The 22,779-nt window shown below is 40.7% G+C and overlaps 2 protein-coding genes across 2 annotated transcripts in view; both read right to left on the minus strand.

The window, feature by feature from the left end:
* MFSD4A (major facilitator superfamily domain containing 4A) overlaps positions 1 to 5,475 on the minus strand; it is a 43,515-nt gene extending 38,040 nt beyond the window's left edge. Inside the window, exon 1 of the mRNA XM_083357484.1 lies at positions 5,011 to 5,475. Within this exon, the coding sequence (XP_083213610.1) occupies positions 5,011 to 5,243 (233 nt within the window). The 5' untranslated portion in view covers positions 5,244 to 5,475. The remainder of the gene's footprint in view (positions 1 to 5,010) is intronic.
* A 10,589-nt stretch (positions 5,476 to 16,064) lies between these two features.
* CDK18 (cyclin dependent kinase 18) overlaps positions 16,065 to 22,779 on the minus strand; it is a 115,734-nt gene continuing 109,019 nt past the window's right edge. The window contains exon 16 of the mRNA XM_083359837.1: positions 16,065 to 16,264. Within this exon, the coding sequence (XP_083215963.1) occupies positions 16,191 to 16,264 (74 nt within the window). The 3' untranslated portion in view covers positions 16,065 to 16,190. The remainder of the gene's footprint in view (positions 16,265 to 22,779) is intronic.

Consider the following 22,779-nt stretch of genomic DNA (forward strand, 5'->3'; position numbering starts at 1 on the left):
CATTTTCAAAGGAATCCAATTCACCAGGCAAGAAGAAAACAACAACTCATTACTCTTCCTGGATATCCTGATCAGCAGAGACTATGATGGCAAACTGGAAGCACAAGAGTACCAAAAACCACCCACACCAATCAGTGCTCCATTTTCAGAGTAATAACCCAACCTGCTACAAGAGAAGCTGTAAGAGCTTTATTTAGACAAGCACACAAACTGCAGAAACCCTGAAAAGCAGAATGTAGAAGCCTGCTTCAAATTGGAAAGGTTCATGACAGCCCCTTCCAGTTTTACAATATCCAAGAGCAAAACACAGTAACTAATTATGTTATAGAAGTGGAACATTCACGTTTGTTCAAATAAAAGTTGGAAAGTCAGCTATTAGGCTAGTATATAACCACCAAAGGGTTGGACTAGGAGACCCATTTTTATGTCCTATCAAATAGCAGAAGGAAGTTCAAGCAATTAATCCATCCAATTCAGTACTGTCCACATGGATTGGGAATAGAATGTGTGTTATGCTTCATTAGGTTTAACAATTTGTTGCTATTTTATTTAAAAAATAAAAGTTCTCAAGCCTAAAAAAACCTAAAAATTCTAATCTTGCCTCCTTCAGGGACACCATAACACAGGTGTATTCTTTGAGATGCAAGAAGATTGCTGAATGAATTACCTGCCACATTGCAGTAAGAGGTTTGGACCTAGAGGTCCCATTCATGTGTCTTGGCTGACCCAAGGGACCCCTACTGAATCATCTCCCATTACATCAGCAGCACGTGAGTCACAATGTCTTAGCCATTTTCTATGTCCTAACTAATGGAGGCTGCTGCTTGCTTTTTCATATCTTCATATATTGGAGATGACCAGGCTGATCTGGATGGTGGGGTCAATACATCGTGTGTAGGTAGCATGAAATAAACTTGTAGCACTTTTGAACTCTATCCTGGCTCCTGGTTTCTTGCACCTGTTTCTTTGATTGCAGATTAAACAGTGGAATAGCAGCATTGCAGATTTTTTTGGGGGGGGGGAAAGGGGGGCCGGGTTTTTATCATTCTTCCTCTTGCTGGATCTGGCTGGTTAAAGCAGGGGAGAAGTGTAGATGACTCTAAAAAGACAGTCATGATGGGGTGCTAGAGGATACTTCTTTAAAAGACTTCTCTAGGCCTTTGCCTCAATCCTATAGAGACAGGTTACTCACAAGTAGTTCATAGTGTGAATGCTTGAGAAGAATTATCTTAGCCCCCTAACTAAGCCCAATTTATCTGGGGATAAAAATAATTTCTTTTTTGAATTAACAATCAGGGTCACTTAACTGAATGCTTCTATTACCTATCACTTCTGTAGTTTAAATTAAGAATGTTGTGAAAGAGTCAACAGATAAAGACAAATCACATGTTGGACAACTATGTCAATAGATCTTAGTTTTAGGATTTGGTTGGAAAATTAATTTTTAGATGTAAAAATACCATTTAAGTCAATATAAGTTCAAATAACATCCTGGAAGATAGCAGCAGTTAGAGAAACATGCGTTATCCAAACACTGCACAGAGACCAGCCATCATTTTTATAATGTCTTGAAAAGTAACTGCTGAGATCGAGATGATGGAGCATTAAGGATTTCATGGGGAGGGGCAGGAGGGGGAAAGAGAGAGCTAAAAGGCATTCAAAAGTATTTTGTTCTCTAAGTCAGTTAGTTCTCCACAACTGTGTTAAGCACAACCATCAACATTTTTTCCTTCCAGATGCAATTGATCACCTGATGACAAGAATAGAATTCTTCAGTATTAGTTTATTAATAGCTATAGAAGATAATATATGTTGCTCAGGATTAAATGGAGGAGTCCTTGGTGGAAGCAAACAACCAAGCTTAGAGAGCACCAAGGACATATTAATTTAAAAGACTAGCTAATGTTCTTGCAAGTTCAACTGAGGTTCTACAAACTTGCACATCAAGACTATGATATTTATTTTATTTATTTTATTTATTTTAATCTCATTTATATCCCGCCCTTCTCCGAAGACTCAGGGCGGCTTACAATCTAACCACAAATTAAATGTGCTTAGTAATAGCCTTCATTCTATGTATATGCCTGCTTATTAGGGCTTTCCCTCCCCCCCAAGCGGCATTATTACAAAGTCAGCTTATTGCCCCCAACAATCTGGGTCCTCATTTTACCTACCTCGGAAGGATGGAAGGCTGAGTCAACCTTGAGCCTGGTGGGACGCGAACCTGCACTAATTTCAGGCAGCTGGTGTTACTTAAGGAGGCATTAGCCCACTGCTCCACCAAGGCATCCTTGGTATATACTACCTGACCTAGTAATTAGGTCAGTAAAGTTAATTGCAGTCTAAGTTCTTAGACTACATCTAATGGAATGCTGGGAATTAATGGACATACTTAGGACTGTTGGGAAAAATGCAATATTGATCAACAATGATTAGCCTATAGAATCTTTAAGAAACGATTTGCCAATGAATTTCACTTTAATGATAAAAATACATGACCAAACAGTTTGTTTCATGCTCTGTTACTGTAGATAAGGCATGCAACATACATGACTCTCTGGAAAGAATAGAGCAAGATTCTGACATAGAAGACGCTGTCCATTATTGCCAAGACAGATGATTAGAAATCAAGATGTAATCCCATACTTTCTTCATAATGGTCCAAACCAATCCATACACAATTTCTCTTTTATGAATAAGTGACAGCTTCTCTGTGACCTTGTCCACATAAATTATACATTTATAAAAAATTCTAAAGATTTTATGAAACAATTTCACATCATACTATAAAGTTGAAGTCAAATAATTATATAGGATGATGTATGTTCAGGCATACCAATAGTTAAACGTTCAAGCAGGACTGCTCTTTTTGACATCATAATTATGTTGAAAATAATTAGTGATTGACTTTATTCAGAGTTGTAATGGAAGAGTATCTTTGCTTAAAAAAACTGTTGTTACATGAATATTTTGTGTGCTTGCCTTGATTCAAGAAATTCCAAAACATGCATTGATCACGAGACTATTAATATTATGCAAACATCCTACGAATTAAAAGAATTGGTTTTAAAAGATTAATTGATCAAAATATAGTCAACAATACCTTTAAAACACCTAGATTTAGAACATGTAGATCATTAAAACTTTTTTCCCAGATTAAACATCAATTGACAGTTATTAATTATAAGTTAAAATGGGAACCTAAAACAAATTGAATCAAGACTATAATATAGCAATTATAAGACACAAATTGGGAGCAAGATGGGGAAATTACTGTTCATGTTTTCTGCTTTAAAAAAATCACATCATCTTGTCCTGGAACTCTGTATGAAAATGGAGTATTTACTGTTTTACCGTACATCAACTTAAATGCTTATTGGCCACTAGATGTTAACTGCCAACTTTTCAGAGAAGATGACAGCTTGAATCTGGACACTGAGGTTATTAAAACAAGTCCTTTACAACAAACCTCTTAGACTACAAAGAGAAATTCTCAGCATGATTTCTGCAGCCTGAGGTTTCTATGTCAATGTCCATCAGGCATGCTGTGTTCTGCTGGTTCCCCACTGTAGATCCTTCTGGGATCTTGCCACATGCTCAGAAGTCTGCAACCACCTCTATGCAGGCAAAAGAGTTCACATAAGCACAATGATGTCATGTGAACAGGCCCAGGGGTTGCTAGTGTAGGCCCTGGAAGGTGATCCTACAGCACAATTGTTTTCTGTGGAATTTCTCAACTGACAGGTACATGGTTATTACATAAATATCAGTTTGCATGGCCCCTGTTCATATTTGGCCAGATTACTTTGATCTTATTTAGATAAGCCCTCTGAAAGTTATTGGAGGATATGTTTTAAATAATTCACAAATAGAAAGCAGCACGTTGCTTTTCAAACCCAGATATTGGCCTAATTTGCAAAAAGTCAAACATAACTAGCAAAAGCAATAAAATGTAGAAAATTGTATATGTGTGTGTGTGTGTTGTAATCACAAACTGCCTTTATAAGAAGCATATCTAAGAGGGATATTGACATTTCTCGGTTAACTGCTTCTAAGATAACTGACTCTAAATTTCCCTTGTGACTGCATCTCTATCATTGTTCAATCTTATTTCATTGTAATCTATCATTTAAACAAAGAGTTATGCATGTGGCTACTAACTGCTTGATTTTGGTGTGGAAGACTGCTCTTAAAGACACAGAAACCAGGCTCTCCCTGAATAGGTTTTGCCCACTACTGTGTTATCTGACTCATCCACCCACACATCCACCCACCAGAAATGTCCTCTGGATTGTATCATCCATTAAACCCAGTCTCTGCAACAACACATAGGCTACATTCATAAAGTTAAGCCATAGTTTGTGGGTGAACCACCATGGCCTGCACATTAAAACATGTTCCCCCAAAACAAATCATTATATGGCTGGCTTTCCCCCCTTTTTCCTGACTTCACAATCCAAGCCAGACAGTCTGGTTTCTACCCCTTTTGCTTTTGTATTCAGGAACCAGGACTAAAACAGTATCGAGTCATTTTTAAAGGGGAAAACATTCCTTCACTATTTTTGCCTGCTGGAGTCAATCCAACACACATGTACCCGGAATTAAGTCCTGATTTATGCCCCAAACTTGTGGCTGGGACTTATGAGGAACTTGGCATGGATTTCAACAGGCATAGATGCACCAAACTTTGCCCAAGGTCTTTAATTTAGAAGGGCAGGAACTGCAGCATCTGTTCCAGCCTTGTACCTCCGGGAAAACAGGCATGGGCATAGAAACAGGCACTGATTTCCAGGGCACAGCTTTGGCACGCATCCCACCCAGCAAGTGATGGTCGACACCACCTCCCTGGTTACTGAAAAGAAGGTGCCCAGGGGGTAAAAGAGAAAGGGGCTCCTTCCATCTCTCCCGGCCCGGCCAGCAGCATCTTCGCTCCCAAAGGAACGAGGTGGCAGGCGACGCCGATGGAGAAAGAGCCCGATGCGCCGAGCAAGAGCGGGATTGCTGACTTACGTCCTCTTGAAAACGCCGCCCAAGCAGCTCCCCACCAGCAAGCAGAATTGCTGCGAGAAGAAGACCCAGGTGACCTGCGACAGCGAGCTCTGGGTCTGGCAGCGCAGGTCGAGCAGGGTGGGCCCCAGAAAGGCGATGCACAGGCCGAAGCTGAAGAAGACGCTCCAGTAGGTCAGCGTGGGCTGAAGGTTCCTCTTGAAGAGATTCGTCACCCGCGCATCCCACCGCCACATCCTCGGCTTGCGCTCCTGTCTTCGTCCGCCTTCCTTAGCCGAGCAAGTCCCTGCTGGGACGGGCGGAGCGGCTCCAAACAGGCGAGTGGCGCCCCCTAGTCACCGCCGCTCCGGATCCGCACCAACCCAACCGAATCCGCGCTCCGGGTAGCAGCGAGCCGGAACCTCGGCAAACCAACCTCCTCCCTTCAGCCGAGCCAGCGCAGCCGCCTTTACGGCAATGGGATCCTGCTCGAAAACACCTGCAACCGGATACCCCTCCCCGCCCGCCCGCCCCGCCTCGCCTCTCCGCCCAGCTGCGTCCCGATTCTCTCTCGCTCCCTCTCACGATCGCCCGCCCTCCGCCTCAGCTGCCCCGGTCCCGGGTCCGGCGATTGCCAAGCCCCAAGCGGCTAAGTCGGCGTCTCCCTGCCGCCCACCCCCTCGTCCCCCGCCGCAAGAGGAGGATGCGTATATCGCGCAAAGCGAGCGGACAGAGTCGTGCTGGATTGGCACTGGCTCCGCCCCTTCATCCTAGAGCAGGGGTGTCAAACTCAATTTCATTGAGGGCCGCATCAGCATTGCTGTTGCCCTCAAGGGGCCAGGTGGGTATGGCCAGGGCGGGCGTGGCTTACTGGGTAGGCGTGGCTAAAGTGTGTATGGCCTACTGGGTGGGCATGGCCAGCTCTACATCGTTCGCATCAAGGGTGCCTATGGGGGCCTGGGCAGGAGTGGGACAGATCTGAGGGTCTCTGGCAGAAGGAGGGTCTCTGGGCCAGGGCCAAGGCAGTGGGGGCCGTTCCCTCACTGTTTCCAGGATGGCTTCGCGGGCCACATGAAACCACTTTGCAGGCCAGATCCGGCCCCCGGGCCTTGTGTTTGACATGTCTGTCCTAGAGGGCCGCGCATCAGCAACCGGCGGACTCGCCTCTCTTGGCCGGCTCCCCGGGGCACCGGCTGCGATGGCGAAGAAAGAGCCGCCAAGGGAACCAGCCGGCTGCGATCCGCGCTCGCCCTTAAGCCCAGCAACGGCTCGGTGGGTCATTCGCGGTCTGCCTTCTCCTCACGGCCACCTTTCTCCCATCACCTGGGAGCTGCGCCTAACTTTCCTCCGCATTGCCGCCTCCATCGCCTCTAAAGGAGCCCGACTGGCGCGCCAATGGGTCACTTCTCCGCTTGCAGCTCTTTCGCCGAAGGCTGCCCACCACGAAACCGCGTCCCGGACGCTCGAGCATTGCCGCTTCCCGAAGACGGCATCTTTTGAGTTGGCGGGTTGTTTCAGATGTACCCGTTTTCTGACACGGAAGAGGCCGGAACTCCTCACCTTCCTGCCCTCAGTTAAGAACAACGGCTCTTCCATTCGAGATGTTCTTATGAAACCCAATCATTTTTCCATAGGAAACAAAAAACAAAAAACAAAAACACCCTACTGCACAGAGCTGAGATTTTTCCTTTATTTGCTTGTTTCCTCTATTCTTGAGAAATGGAGGTGCCATAACTCACATTAAGAACAACTAAGTAAGTTGTTCTTCTGTTAAAACCATCAGCATTCGCCTCATGAATGGCCTATTCCAGCGTTTCCCAACCTTAGGAACTTGAAGATGCGTGGACTTCAACTCCCAGAATTCCCCAGCCAGCTATGCTGGCTGGGGAATTCTGGGAGTTGAAGTCCACGCATCTTCAAGTTCCTAAGGTTGGGAAACGCTGGCCTATTCCTCTCCCCCAAACAGTGTAAAGGTTAAGGGGGAAGGCGTTCCTCTCCCCTTGCAATTAGAAACCAACAAGGAGATTTGAGGGAAGAAGGATCGACCTTCACAGGTACTGTAAATAGCCACCTTCCCTTAGCTTTCCTTGGGCTGCTCTTTACATCAAGCAAACACTGTGTTTATTGCATTCACGTGAGAGCTATCTTGTTTTTAAGTCTTGGCAAAATCCACGTGTTGCTAACACTCAGATTATTCTTTGGGGAGTCTGATTGCCATGAGTCATAACTTTTCTACACGGTCAATTTCTTATTAAAATCATTTTCACTGGACTGCTTGGGCAGTCATAACAAAGAAGAATGCAATCACTAGATAGTATGTGATGTGTGTGTTTATGTGCCTGTACAGACATTTACATATTGGCTATATGCTCAACAGCTGGTTCACACATTTCATGAGGACCTAGTTTACTTCACTCACAGCAGAAGATCTTGATCAGGAAGAAGGTAACTACATTGTCTTAAGCTATTATCACGAAAACTTAAGTGCGATCAGCACTTAAACTTTAAGTATGATCGCACTTAAGTTTCACATATCGGAAAACATTCGAACAGGAAATGTGATATCCCATGTTGGTTTTTTCCTTTCACCTTCCCCAGCTGATATACAAAGAAAGGGTCCATGCTCAAGACAATATGTTGTCTACATTTGGATCTGGAATATTAAAAGAACAAATTCAGTGACTGAGAAAACTTTCCTGATTTTGCCAGGATTGATTTAAAGAAATATCTGGACAAGTGCTCCCAGGGAAGACTATGGCATTTCTTCCCAACATCTTTTAGCTCCATGGTCCCCGTCTCCTCCTGCTCCATTCTTTAAAGCAGTAAGCTAAAACCTCAGGCCTTTTAAACTATATTGCAAATCGTATACAACGTTAGGAAATGGAAAATGCTTTGTACAACTCTTGTCCAATGAACTCAATCTTTTTTTTCCTAGGTGCTAGTGTTTACTTAAAAAATACAATATATATTATAGATATATATTATGTAGCAGGCTGGATTGGACTTAATGTTCTGCTTGTGCAGAAAACTCCCTCTGGAGGAGGAAGAGTTTATAAATATTTTACCTGCTGCATTTGAAACAGTAACTTTTTTTTTAAAGCTTTCTTGCTTGCTTTCTTCCTTCAGCCTTATTCTTCCCAGGAAGTGCAGTACAGTACATAGGCAAATGAAGCAGAGATGATTCAATGACATGTTTTCCTTTTCTCTACTCGAAATTTCTGGCAAGATTGACTGCAATTGTACATTACAGTTAAGATAAAGGCAAAGACTGTCTCAAGTTGAATTTGTCTTCTAGGTTTTTCATGATAATATGGAAGTGATTTATCCATTTATTATTATCCAAGTACTAAACAGTCCTTGCTTAGTTTTTCAAGATCAGCAAAGGTTGTTTAGCCCCTGCCACCTAATTGAGCCTTAAACTAGTTTTAAGAGTTAAAGTTCCCCAGACTTCCTCAAAAATTATTTCTCCAAGATGAGGGGGGGGGGAAATCCCACAGTTCCATGCACATTCATAATTGTTCATTCATTGTAAAGGCCACTCTTGGGGAAAAAAACAAGTTAAATGTGTTCTTCCCTCCCATACTTGAAAAGGATGGCCATCCTGCAAAGATTTCCTACTGTAACTGGTGGAGCTTGTGTGATGTGATCAGATCACATAGTGGTCTGAAGGTCTTGTCTTTAAATACTTCAGATGTCCTATTATAAGGCAGGTGCCATGAAGACTCTCTTTAAGTCTTTAAAAAATGTTAATGAATTAAGTCTGTGTACTAACAATGACGTGCAATGCTACCATTTAAAGGAGAAGATACATAGAAAATCAGGAACAGCAACACCAAAACATTCAATCAGATGGTTTAAATCCTCTTCCTTGTCTCTTTATTGAAACAGTATCAATTAAAATGTTGACAGACAACTTATATCAGGTAGCCATAGCTGCAAATATAACTTCCATCATTGTATGATCATTATTTTGCTACTTTCCTATTCATGAAAAATCCCCAGTTGTTGATAAATTAAATATAGGGATTGAACCAAGAAGACCTCTGCATCATTGACATACTATAAGTATTAAGAATCCTGTGATTTCCCCCCCCCCCAAATGTGGAATAGTGCAATTAATTATCCTAATTAGGTATTGGAAAAGATTGATCTACAATGCATTCCTGGGCAAATCTACTCAGAAATAATTCTCACTGGGCAATTATCCAAGGTATCATGCACACAGAAGGATTATGCCAGATGGACACAATCTAAATCAGATTTTCCCAATCTGTCACCCTTTAGTATTGTGGAATTAAAAATCCTGTCATGTTTTTTAGCTAGTATGCTCTTTGGAGAATAGGAGTTATAGTACAGCACATCTAGAGGTGATCAAGCAAATGCAGAACAATCCCTAAACTGCTATTATTTTAAAGGCTTAATTGGCTTCCCAGGTAACCAATAATCATACTGTATAATGTTCTCGATATTTTCTAGTTCCTTTTGTCAGATAGCTGTATTCAGATTTAGATACTGAGTTTAATAGTGATAATATGATCTGTAGATAGGGCTACCTGCTTAACTCTGTCATCTTGTTTCTCAAGGTCTCTTATACATATCCTTTCATTATGGTGCCATTTTCGATAATACCTGCTGCATAGACTGTCATATACTGTCCTCATTTTTTTCTCTAAAAGGATTAAATGAAATCCCACAAATTCTGGAAGACTTCTACAATATTCTTGTGTCTTGATATAATCACTAAACATTTTTATTTTCTTTTATTCTTTATGTTTCTGATATAATATGACCAGATGGAACATAGAGTAGATACAGCAGTCACTAGTTTATAAAATGGTTTATAAACAGGTTTCCTTGATTCTGCAATGTTCTTATAGTCAGTATTAATTAGTTGCCTTCTCTGACACTAAATATATTCATAACCCTTCCCTCTGAAATTGGAGATTTTTCTAGGCTGGGAGTCCATTTCACAAACCTGCCTTTCAGTCTATCTCTTCCCAATTCCTCTACTACAAGTTGGGTAGTAGTAGGTGTCACTGGCTAATCCTTTCACTATGGAAATGCCTGGTTGCTTCTGACATGGAAGTAGTAGTAGTGGTACCAGTTCTCTCCTCCTCCTGATATATAAACAGGGAGTAGATGCCCTGTTATGGCTGGTATTTCTGACACCCATCATCACAGGTTCTCCCAGAAAATTATATTGGGATCTTCTGACTGGCTTCAGATTATACTTGTTTGGTTTCAACTTTGTGGGGTTGACACATCATGCTAAGTCACCTTGTGATTTGTATGGTTTTGGGTTAGTATATTGTGTGAACCCTATCCCCTGTACTTAGTAAAGTAGGTGAGTCAATGAATAAGTAAGAATTGGAAAAAACATGGCCAAACAGATTTGGAAAGATAATCTGTGACATGCTCTCATTATCCAGAGTTACTAAGAATCCTGTGATTTCACCTCCAGGTAGGGCCTAAACGACTAGCTCAACTTACATGACTTACAATGATTTATTGCACCTCCAACAGCAATTGCGTTCTTGTAATTGGTTTCATATTTTATTCTGCAGTATTCCCACAGTTCCCATGCAACATTCTGCCCTTTCAATTATAAGGTAAAATAGTACAGAGTGTACACGGAAGGTGAAGGACAAGGAGGAAAACAACGTTTAAAAGGTTGGAAAATGTAGTGAAAGGTGGAAAGGAGATGCAGCTGTGGCTGGCTGAACTGAAAAAGATGCACAAGTCACCCTGCCTGTTTAACTCCCTCAGTAATAACTAGTCCAAGTGACTTCATAGGTGGGCAGGGATTTCTCCCCAATTCATCTCCAATGTGATAAATTCTATTAATTACGGTATTGTTTTTTTCCTCCCTTTCAGACAATTTTTCTATCAACTGGAGACTCAGGATCATTTTGGAGTGCCCTTCCCCTAAGAGACTCTTGGTGCTGCAATTTCCTATTCTGTGGCTGTTTACATTAGCAGCCTAAAGTAATAAAACAGAACCACTTCTCTTTGGATCCTTTATTCTCAAGGCTGCTTCCTGAACGTTTGGAAAGAGTTGGTGACTTTAATTTACTTTCTTAATTTACTCTTCCCTTCTGTTATGTTGTTGCATCATATCTTCGGCAGAGCAATTTAGCCTTTTAGTGACAATCTGCAACGTTAGAAGCCATAAAGATCCCAAAACTTTCTGGATTCTTACTGACAGGATAGAGTGAGCAATTGTATTTTTCTCATATTCTTCTTGCTCCAGCATTTGGGGGAGATTTTCAATGGAAGCAATTCATTTAACTGTAAATTCTACCACTCCTTGTGTAAATCAGAGTATTCCCCATCTGCTCTTCCATATCTATGATATTTCCTCTTTCCTCCACAGAGATGAAAGGTCTGCAGATATTTTGCCCTTTGTGGCGCACAATTGGAGGTTATGTCTCCCCACCCAACTGTACAGGTATACCTCAACTTACAGCAATTCATTTAGTGACCGTTCAAAGTTACAACAGCACTGAAAAGTGACTTGCAACACTTTGTATGATTAAATGGGCCCAAAACATCCAAGAAGTTATTACAATGGACACGTGGGAAAGGATTTGGGTGAGGAACGTAAAATTCACACAAGCTCAAAATTTAAGAGAGAACTTTTATAAAATGTTTTACAGATGGCATTTAGATCCTAAAAAGCTTGCAAGTATGTATCCGAACTATCAGCCTAAATGCTGGAGGTGTGGTGAAGAAGATGCAACATATTTTCATATATGGTGGACTTGTAAAAATGTTAAGGCTTTTTGGATAAAAATTTGGTGGAATATGCAGAAGATTTTTAAGCAAAGGATAAAGTTTTGTCCGCAACTTTTTTTGTTGGGAATAATTACAGATGTTACAGTTGTGGACACTAAGTTGATGCTGAATTTAATTACGGCAGCAAGACTCTTAATAGGTCAGTATTGGAAGAAGGAGGAACTGCCGACTATAGAAGAATGGACCTTAAAGGTTTCTGACCTGGCAGAGATGGCAAAGATATTGGCTTATTTGAAAGATCACTCGCAAGAACGTGGAGTGGAGTGGAGAAAATGGATCGAGTATATCCAGAATAAATATGGGACTAAAAAGTTTCATGTAGCATTTGAATAAGTCTTCCTTTCTTTTCTCTTTTTTCCTCTTTTTTTATATATTTTATATTAATAGTGTTTGTAGTTATCCTATATGAGCTAGAGAGAGAGAGATTTTAGAGTTTATGGTTGTTAGCATATGGATGTTTATGATTGTTTTTTTTGTTTTTTATACCTTGTACTTAGCTCTGGGAAGTGGGGGGGGGGAGGGGAGGGGGAGAGGGGTAGGGAGGGAGGGATAGGGGAGGGGTAGGGGGGATTGTTAAAGATAAAATGTATGATAAAACTTTTCAATAAAAAAAAGTGACTTGCAACAGTTTTTCACACTTAATGACTGTTGCAGCATCTCCATGGCCATGTGGTCAAAATTCAGCCACTTGGCAACTGGTTCATATTTATTTATGATGGTCGCATCATCCCAGAAGTCATGTAATGTCCTTTTGCAACCTTCTGACAAGCAAAGGGAATGAGGAAGCTAGATTTACTTAACCCAGGCATGTCAAACTCGTGACGTCTCGTGACTTTCCCCCCCATTGTTGGCAATGGGGTGGGCGTGGTTTTGGCATGACGCATCCGGCCCATGGGCCGACAGTTTGACATGCCTGACTTAACCACTGTGTTAATAAGTTAACAACTGCAGTGATTCACTTAATAACTATGCGAAGAAAAGTCATAAAATGAGGCAAAATTCAGTAAACAACTGTCTTAATTAGCAACAGAAATTTTGTGGTTGTACATTTTGGACTACCTGTATTTAAAGCTCCCACTTTGACCTTGACCCCTAAGGAAATAACTCCCTAAACCAGGGGTAGGCAACCTTGGCTCTTTTATGACTCGTGGAGTGGCTATGCTGGCTCAGGAATTCTGGGAGTTGAAGTCCACGAGTCATAAAAGAGCCAAGGTTGCCTACCCCTGCCCTAAACCCTAATATCTAAACCAGGAACCATCAGACTGGGTATTGTATTGAATGATAAGCAGCTTGTAGATGTGTTAAACAAATAGAATAAATAAATAAAGTGTAGGATGTTTCATCCATTTGAGTGCTTATTAAGGGGTGTAGCAAACAAATGTTTCATTGCTCAAAGAAGGTTTATTGCTTCCACTATGCTAGTAAACCAGAAAGCAGGTGATTGGTTCTGGCAATGGTGCAAGGAAGTGGTGAAATACTTTGTAATGTTAATTAGTTAAAATAGGGGTGGTAAACAAGGCAACTTGATGAATGCCTTTAAGTCTACCAATTAGATATTGGCAAACAACTAAGAAAATAGTTCAAGACCATTGGAATAATAGGTCAAATCTTTGCCATATTTGATGGTGAAGTGATAGGAATGAAAAGGAAGAAGGACTTACCCAAGGTCAAGTTATGTGTCAATCATGATACGTACAATCAAAAAGGCAGCTCTTGTTTTGATGCTTATCCATGACCTTGCTGCCTTTCAAATCCTAGCACAATAAATTCTCAAAGACAAAGGAATTCATTAAATTCCTGAAATCAGGAAAGGTCTAGTGCAGGGGTCAGCAACCTGAAACAGTGAAAGAGCCACTCGGAACAGGTTGCGTCACAAAAGGAAAAACTGGGAGCCGCAAAAAATGTGTGCACATGCGCGTACATGTGTGCATGTGCAGAACAGGGTTTGAGTGAAGAGTGGAGCCAAGGCGAGATATGCACCTACCCTGCATATTTGAATTGATTGGTTGAAATTTTTTAGTCCCACTTTTTTTTTTGACTGCACATGGTAGAGGACTGGGAGCCGCATGGCACCTTTTCCAGAAAAGCAATTATTAAAATGCATGAGCTTCTGTGAGCTATGGCTTACTTTGTTAAATTTATTTTATTTATTAAACAAATGTACTGTATATGGCTGCTTATTTTGACCAGTATAACTCTGGGCAGCATGTAACAACCAACTAAAAAATCTGGTTAGGCACCCTAAAAGTTTTCTAATAGTCTACGATCAAAAAGTCTCCAACAACATAAAGCAACAATGTGTTCTGTACCAGCCTACTACCGGCCCTGCAGAAAAGGCAGGGACAACCCCTTTACAAGAAGGCAAGAGGCTGGAACTAAGCCTGCCAAATTTATGGACACAAAAGCAAACAGAGCAAAACAAAATACGAACCATGAAACAGGAGCTATTCAAACGGTTGCCTTCAGCAAACCAGCCCTCCCACACATTCCCCTTTTAAACAGTTCAAGGCGTGGCTTCTCTCTGCCTCCTTCCAAGGTGCCCCATTGCCTTCCTCTTTTTACTCCTGCTTGACTGCCCCCTGCGTCGGGCATCCTTGAACAGGGCCAGCTGTGGGTCATCTTCATCCACGCTGTCAGGCTCACACAGCTGGGTCTGTGTCATAACCAGATGGGAGGGGCCTGGCTGAGGGCTCTATCCTCAGCAAGCTCTCCAACACCCCCCTCCTCCTCCTCTGAATCGTCCGACCCAACTGCCGAACCCACAGGCTGACCCTGAATCACAACACAATGTATACATGCTGGCTTCCATCCTATCCCCAACATCTGGGGAAAATAATATCAGATCTTCAAAGATTTCTAGAAAACGAACAGTATCAGAGCCATCCAGCACTTCAGTCTGTTCTATGAGCCAGCTGCCACAGAAGAGAAGATATGCATCTTGGATTCTGCGAGGTGACATTGCTTCTTGCAATTTGACTGGGACTGTATTTTATTGAGATAGGCCACAGCAGAGTTTCTCAACCTCAGCAACTTTAAGAAATGTGGACCTCAAGTTCCAGAATTCGCCAGCCGGGCTATACAACCAGTATCTTAAAAACTTCACTATCTTTCCCCTTTCCTGCCTCTTTGACCTTGGGGTGGAATCAGCAAGAAATCCTTTTGGGGATTTTCTCCTCTCCATGCTTTTGTAACTGTCTCTGTATAGTTTCTTCAAGTTCATCATTGAAGCCCTTTACAGACCTGAAGCAGGCCCACTTCGCTGGTTCTGGTGGCTGCTATTATTATTATAATATCTGATGTAATATTTAAATTGGGATAAAGTGGGGAAAGGAAGGGGAAGACAGCTTGATTATATAGAAACAGGTTACACATGAAACAGATTACAAATATTTTATCAGGCAACCATTGTAATGTGAAAATCCCACTTTGAAATGTTTAAAAGTATACAAACCCAGTGATCACTCATTCACTCATTTGGTTAAAATTGTAACATTTTTCAAAATCTGTAATCTATGGTGTAGTTAAATCATGGTTAGCTGAATAAGCTATAGTAAAATGAATAAATGAATAAATAATGAGTCCTTCGGGAAAGGGCGGTATATAAATCTAATAAAATTAAATAAAATAAAATTAAAATTAAATTATATATATTCATGTATATCTTTAAAAGGCTTAAAGCCAGTAAAACCAGGATACAATTTATATGAATAAAGTAAAGAATAAAACTAAATGAGTTAATTAAAATAAATTTTTAAACTCAAAGTAATGAATAAGATTTTTATACATTGCAGGATAAAACATATAGGATACGGATGCTAAATCCCCAAAATTTATTATTTATCTTGTCCATTTATAAGGACATCCAACACAAGTAATGTGAATCTGGGTGCTATATCATACGAGTAGACATTAACAAAAAATCCATACATCATTAAAAAAAATACAACCCAATATATAACTTCATTTCTGAGGGTGAGAAGATTAGAAAGAAAATGAAATGGGGAAACAGTTCAGTTTCAGCTCTTTTGATAATAACATTTCACATTAGAAATACGCATGGCTCAACAAACTACAGTACAGATCTTTGGTGCACTATTTTTATTGTAGCATTACATGTTATATCAGGGTTTTCAATCTTGGCAATTTTAATGTTATCCAGACATCTCAAAGTTGTTCAAGTTTTAAAAACACTGATGCATATGTTATGCACTATTTATATGCCTGCAATCCCTCTTTCCAGTGATAAAGTGAGGATCAGAAGTGATACATTCCCTGGTGGCTGGCTCCTATATTGGCTCCTTCACTTTTTCTGGTTGCCTCCAAAGTTTCCTGAAATAATTGTTTAACTTCCCGTTATGTCTTCAACATATTGTCAGTCAATATGGGCAATTTCATGCAGTTTCACAGATTCAGCAACTTAGCATGAGGCAGCCGGAGTTCCTCTGAATTTGCTGAATTTCAGTCACCCATGTGGTTAGGAATTCTGGAACAGAAATTCTGCAGAGTGAGTCAACCTCCCAAATCTCATAGAAGTTCAAATGCCAGCTGCTGCTTTAAATCTTCAATGTTACAAATGCCAACCAAAGAACTGCTGCTTCCCCCCACCCCATCATTTTTAAAAGCATAGTTTAGTATACTCTGCGGTATAGCTTGAAAACAGAATTTTCTTTGCAGACAAGACAAAGAGGCAATAGTTTAGTATGAATCTTTTATGCTGGATCTAAAAAGGCCCACCAATGATATAAGAATTTTTATTCTTTTAAAAGCCTGGGCAGCAATTAGCATTGGGGTTTTTCCATGATGGACTGAAATATAGGAGAAGCTTGTCATTTAGTGCAAGTTTAACTGATCGGCATGTATGTAAAAAAGCAAAAGACTTTTGTAATACAGGAAGGAGTAACACATTTATGTGTATAGATAGGCAGATGAAGTTAGAATGTAGCTGTACACTGATTAATATCTAGTGTAGTCAGGAGATATCAGAAGTCTGCAGAAACTCAGCAGCATATAGCCCTTTGTTTGTAGCCAAACTCTTAGAAATTCTTAGCTCTCTGATTTCAAAAATCTAAACCTGGTTGGACCTTGTTTGTACTTGGATAGGAAGCCACTAGGAAATACTTGGAATTTCTCAGAAGAAGGTAGAAATAAATCACTTATGTATCATTGCCACGAACCCCACAAATCCATGAAGTCCACCTGGATTCATACGAGGCTTTAAGAATACACTAGAAATAATATTTTGTAGTATGATTGCTGGACTGATTGCATTAAACAATACTGTATCAACAATTCCATTTTAAATGTCATAGAGAAAAGGTGTCACATTAGCACATGGCTGATGTTTTTAAAATAACCTAGCCTGTTCTGATTGTCAGTTTCTTTATTGTGTATCATATGGCTGGGTGCATGCCCTATTATGTTGCAGATTTGGTTTTAGAAAAGCCACAATTATACCTACAGTGAGGTGGAGTTTTAAGTAGATAACCAAAGCCATAGTGTGTTTGCAAAAATAGCTTTGTTGTTGTTGTTGTTAGTTGCGAAGTCGTGTCCGACCCATCGCGACCCTATGGACAACGTACCTCCAGGCCTTCCTGTCCTCCACCATCCTCCGGAGTCCATTCAAGCTCACACCCACTGCTTCAGTGACTCCATCCAGCCACCTCATTCTCTGTCGTCCCCTTCTTCTATTGCCCTCAATCTTTCCAAGCATTAGGCTCTTCTCCAGTGAGTCCTTCCTTCTCATTAGATGGCCAAAGTATTTGAGTTTTAGCTTCAGGATCTGGCCTTCTAAAGAGCAGTCAGGGTTGATCTCCTCTAGGACTGACCGGTTTGATCGCCTTGCAGTCCAAGGGACTCGCAGGAGTCTTCTCCAGCACCAGAGTTCAAAGGCTTCAATTCTTTGGCGTTCAGCCTTTCTTATGGTCCAGCTTTCACTGCCATACATTGCAACTGGGAAGACCATAGCCTTGACTATACGCACTTTTGTTGACAGGGTGATGTCTCTGCTTTTTAGTGTGCTGTCTAGATTTGCCATGGCTTTCCTCCCCAGGAGCAAGCGTCTTTTAATTTCTTGGCTACAGTCCCCATCTGCAGTGATCTTGGAGCCCAGGAAAATAAAATCTGTCACTACCTCCATTTCTTCCCCATCTATTTGCCAGGAGTTGAGAGGGCCAGATGCCATGATCTTGGTTTTCTTAATGTTTAGTTTCAACCCATGTTTTGCACTCTCCTTCTTCACTCGCAACAAGAGGCTCTTTAGTTCCTCTTCACTTTCTGCCATTAGAGTGGTGTCATCTGCATATCTTAGGTTGTTGATGTTTCTTCCGGCAATCTTAATTCCAACTTTTGATTCATCTAGCCCTGCCTTTCTCATGATGTGCTCTGCATATAAATTAAATAGGCAAGGTGACAGTATACAGCCTTGCCGGACTCCTTTCCCAATTTTGAACCAATCAGTGGTTCCGTGTCCAGTTCTCACTGTTGCTTCTTGGCCCGCATATAGGTTTCTCAAGAGACAAATAAGATGGTCTGGTATGCCCATCTCTTTAAGGACTTGCCACAGTTTGTTATGATCCACACAATCAAAGGCTTTAGCATAGTCAATGAAGCAGAAGTAGATGTTTTTCTGGAACTCTCTAGCTTTCTCCATGATCCAGCGTATGTTAGCAATTTGATCTCTAGTTCCTCTGCCTCTTCGAAATCCTGCCTGTACTTCTGGTAGTTCTCGATCCACATACTGCTGGAGTCTAGCTTGTAGAATTTTAAGCATAACTTTACTAGCATGAGAAATGAGTGCAATGGTGCGATAGTTTGAACATTCTTTGGCACTGCCTTTCTTTGGAATTGGAATGTAAACTGATCTTTTCCAATCCTGTGGCCACTGTTGAGTTTTCCAAATTTGCTGGCAAATTGAGTGTAGCACTTTTACTGCATCGTCTTTTAAGATTTTGAATAGCTCAGCTGGAATACTGTCACCTCCACTAGCTTTGTTGTTGCTCAGCTTTTCTAAGGCCCACTTCACTTCACATTCTAGGATGTCTGGCTCGAGGTCAGTGACCACCTCATTGTGATTGTCAGGGATGTTAAGCTCATTCCTGTATAGTTCTTCTGTGTAATTTTGCCACCTCTTCTTAATCTCTTCTGCCTCTGTTAGGTCCCTGCCATTTTGGTCCTTTATCATGCCCATTTTTGCATGAAACATTCCTTTCATCTCTCCAATTTTCTTGAAAAGATCTCTGGTCCTCCCTATTCTATTGTTTTCTTCTATTTCTTTGCATTGTTCATTTAAGAAGGCATTCTTATCTCTTCTAGCTATTCTTTGGAATTCTGCATTTAATTGGGCATATCTTTCTTTTTCTCCCTTGCCTTTCGCTTCCCTCCTTTCCTCAGCTATTTGCAAAGCTTCTTCAGACAGCCATTTTGCTTTCTTGCATTTCTTTTTCTTTGGGATGGTTTTGGTTGCTACCTGTTGTACAACGTTGCGAACCTCTGTCCATAGTTCTTCAGGCACTCTGTCTATCAGATCTAATTCCTTAAATCTATTTGTCACCTCTACTGTATATTGAACAGGGATATGATTTAATTCATACCTGACTGGCCTAGCACTTTTCCCTACTTTCTTTAATTTAAGCCTAAACTTTGCAACAAGAAGCTCATGGTCTGAGCCACAGTCAGCTCCTGGTCTTGTTTTTACTGACTGTATAGAGCTTCTCCATCTTTGGCTGCAGAGCATATAGTCAATCTGATTTCTGTGTTGACCGTCTGGTGATGTCCATGTGTAAAGCCGTCTCTTGGGTTGTTGGAAAAGAGTGTTTGCTATGACCATCGTATTCTCTTGACAAAATTCTATCAGCCTGTGCCCTGCTTCATTTTGTACTCCAAGGCCAAACTTGCCTGTTATTCCAGTTATCTTTTGGCTTCCTACTTTAGCATTCCAATCCCCCATGACGATAAGGACATCATTTTTTGGTGTTAGTTCTATAAGGTGCTGTAGGGCTTCATAGAACCGGTCAATTTCATCCTCTTCAGCACCGGTGGTTGGGGCATAGACTTGGACTACTGTGATATTGAATGGTTTGCCTTGGATTCGAACTGAGATCATTCTGTCATTTTGAGGATTGTATCCCAGTATTGCTTTTCCTACTTTTTTATTGACTATGAAGGCTACTCCATTTCTTCTGAGGGATTCTTGCCCACAGTAGTATAGCTTAGGAAAGGCTAAAGCAGATCTCTCTAAAGTTGGTACATCAAAGGAGAGGTGGAGATACTTCACAGAGATTTCACTCCTGCTGATGAAGGACAATCTTGTGCAGGATCCAGCTGGTGGAGTTGGGGATCATAACTTAAAGTTAGTTAAAGTTAACGGTTGCAAGAACTAGGTATGTCTAGTCTAATGAAGAGAAGAACTAGGGTGACATGCTAGCCATCTTCCAATATTTGAGGGGCTGTCCCAGAAGAGAGAGGGTCCACTTATTCCCCAAAGCACCTGAAGGCAGGATAAGAAGTAACAGGTGGAAACTTACTAAGGAGGGATCTAACCTAGGACTAAGAGAAATTTCATGATAATGAGAACCATTAATTAGTGGAACAGCTTGTCTCCAGAACTTGTGTGTACTCCGTCATTGGAGGTTTTTAAGAAGAGATTGGACAGCCATTTTTCTGACATAGGGGGTTGGACTAGACTAGAAGACCTGCAAGGTCCCTTCCAACTCTATTATTCTGTATATGTATGGGCAGAAGGACAAAGTTGAATTCCTATGTGAATTCATTTTGTTAGGCATTTCCCTCATTGGAAAGTCTAAACCTCAGCCGGAAGAAAATATGATTGAAAGAACAAGTTTGGGTGGGTGGGGAAAGGTGGGTGGGGAGGAGGACTCAGCTTGCTACTATTGTGTTCTCATTTCAAATTTTAAACCACTGGATCTCATTTCATGGGAATCTAGCTTGGATCCCCTCCCACCATCCCATCTGCTTGAAACATCTGTATGGGTACTGAACCTACATTTTCTGCTTCTTAGAACTGATTCCTTTCTTTTGCAAGAGCATTGTGCATGGTGTGTGTGTGTGTGTGTGTGTGTGTGTGTGTGTGTGTGTGTGTGTGTGTGTGTGAGAGAGAGAGAGAGAGAGAGAGAGAGAGAGAGAGAGATATTTGTTTAATATAATGGGATTTGACTGCATTTAATAGAGATCTCAGCAGGAAGCCAGATGCCCATGTGCAAAATAACTTGATTATGGTATTTCTGTAGCTATTTTTCTTCACAAATGATAAAGAAAAAGCAAGAAGGAAGGAAGGAAGGAAGGAGGGAAGGAAGGAATATGAAGTATCCTGGACACCATTCCCAGCACAAAATGGGTCTCTGATGAAAAGAAATGTGGCATCCCATGGTGAGGTAGAAACAGGATGTCATTTATTATTATTGTATAGAGTTAATTGGTGATGATGTTATTTTATAGATTATATTGCCGTTTCTTTTGTCATATGTTATAGGTAAGCTGCTTAGATTTGCCCAATTATAATAAAGCAACATAATTGTATTAACAACAAATATGCAAGTAATTAAATATGTTCACAAGGGAACAGAATTTTTAAAATACTTTCAGAGAATAGAATGGCTTATGGTATACATTCCAATAAAATGTACTGTATTATATTTCATTTTGCAATCAGTGCTAGAAAGGTACAATGGTATTTTAGTGTCTTGTTTGAATGCAGTCTGAATAATGACACGGATTATACTGTACTGATTGCAATTGCTGAGGTTTAACAACTTGATTTGACTTACTTTTATTTTAAGAAGGCATCACTCTATTTTGGGAGACATAATCCTTAAACACCAAAGCTGTTGGCTCTATGCAAATTTCTTTTGTCTGTCACCTAGATGACAATAACTTACAACCTTTTCCATCTAGTTCATTAATAGCTGATAAAGCATTGGATTATGCTATAACATTTCAAGAAATGTTCCCAGCTCCTATCAATATCAGACCAAGGAAATAAAGATAGGTATTCTTCTTACAGTAACTGATTTATTTTTAAAAAATATGATCAATCATCAGCAAGTTTTCACATACTATTCTTTGCTAGAATTTTAGCTCTTGCAAGCTCTATAACATGCATATTGATTGCACTTAATAAAACGTTACTGCTGCTTTTTACACACTTGGCCATTTTTATGCTAATTATAGGATTCATAATTCGTAGGATATCCAAATAAATGTTGTTTGAAGCTTCCTTAAATGTTCTTTATTGCTGTACTTCTTCTGTGCCTCTGAATCAGTGCTGAATTCTGGCAACTGCCCTGGCAAGTTTTGTTGGCACAGTTTTTCAGAAGTGTCTTACACTTAGGGTGTGAGAGAGTGACTGGCCCAAGGTCACTCAACTGGTTTTGTGCTTAAGGAGGGACTAGCACTCACACTCTCCAGGTTTCTAGATTGGTTCCTACACAAAACTTGCTTTATATTGGTGTACAAAGAATTATAATTTATTGCTATATAGAAAGAACATTGTGAGTCCTTCATGTTCTCTGAGCTTGGCTGTTCACTTGCAGATTTTTCATTACCTGATTAGGTAACAGCATCATTGCTGGTGAGTGTGGGTTTTGCTGCTTGTTTATATACAGTAGGTCGCCCTGCCATTGTGTGTGTCTGTGTGTGTGTTTGTGTGTGTGTGTGTGTGTGCGTGTGTGTGGTTTTCTCCTTGCAGCCTTGATTAGAGTATTGTTTTCTACTTATTTATCTGGTGTTAATCCCTGCTTACCTGGGGGCTGGTTGCTGGAGACAATGTGAATTATCTTATTATTAAATACATTTAATAATATTAAATACATTTGAACAAAATTGCTTGCATAGATCCTAGAACAGACTTTATAAAAAATTGTAGTGAATCCAAGGCAGGACCCCACCCTCAAAGGGCGGAGATCATTTTAGAATTACCTTTGGAGTGGTTTAAAGCAAAGATCCTCATTTCCCAAGGGTTTATTTATTTTTACAATATACTGA

The sequence above is a fragment of the Vipera ursinii genome (genome assembly GCF_947247035.1).
Source record: "Vipera ursinii genome assembly, chromosome: 3".
In the NCBI taxonomy this organism is placed as follows: domain Eukaryota; kingdom Metazoa; phylum Chordata; class Lepidosauria; order Squamata; family Viperidae; genus Vipera; species Vipera ursinii.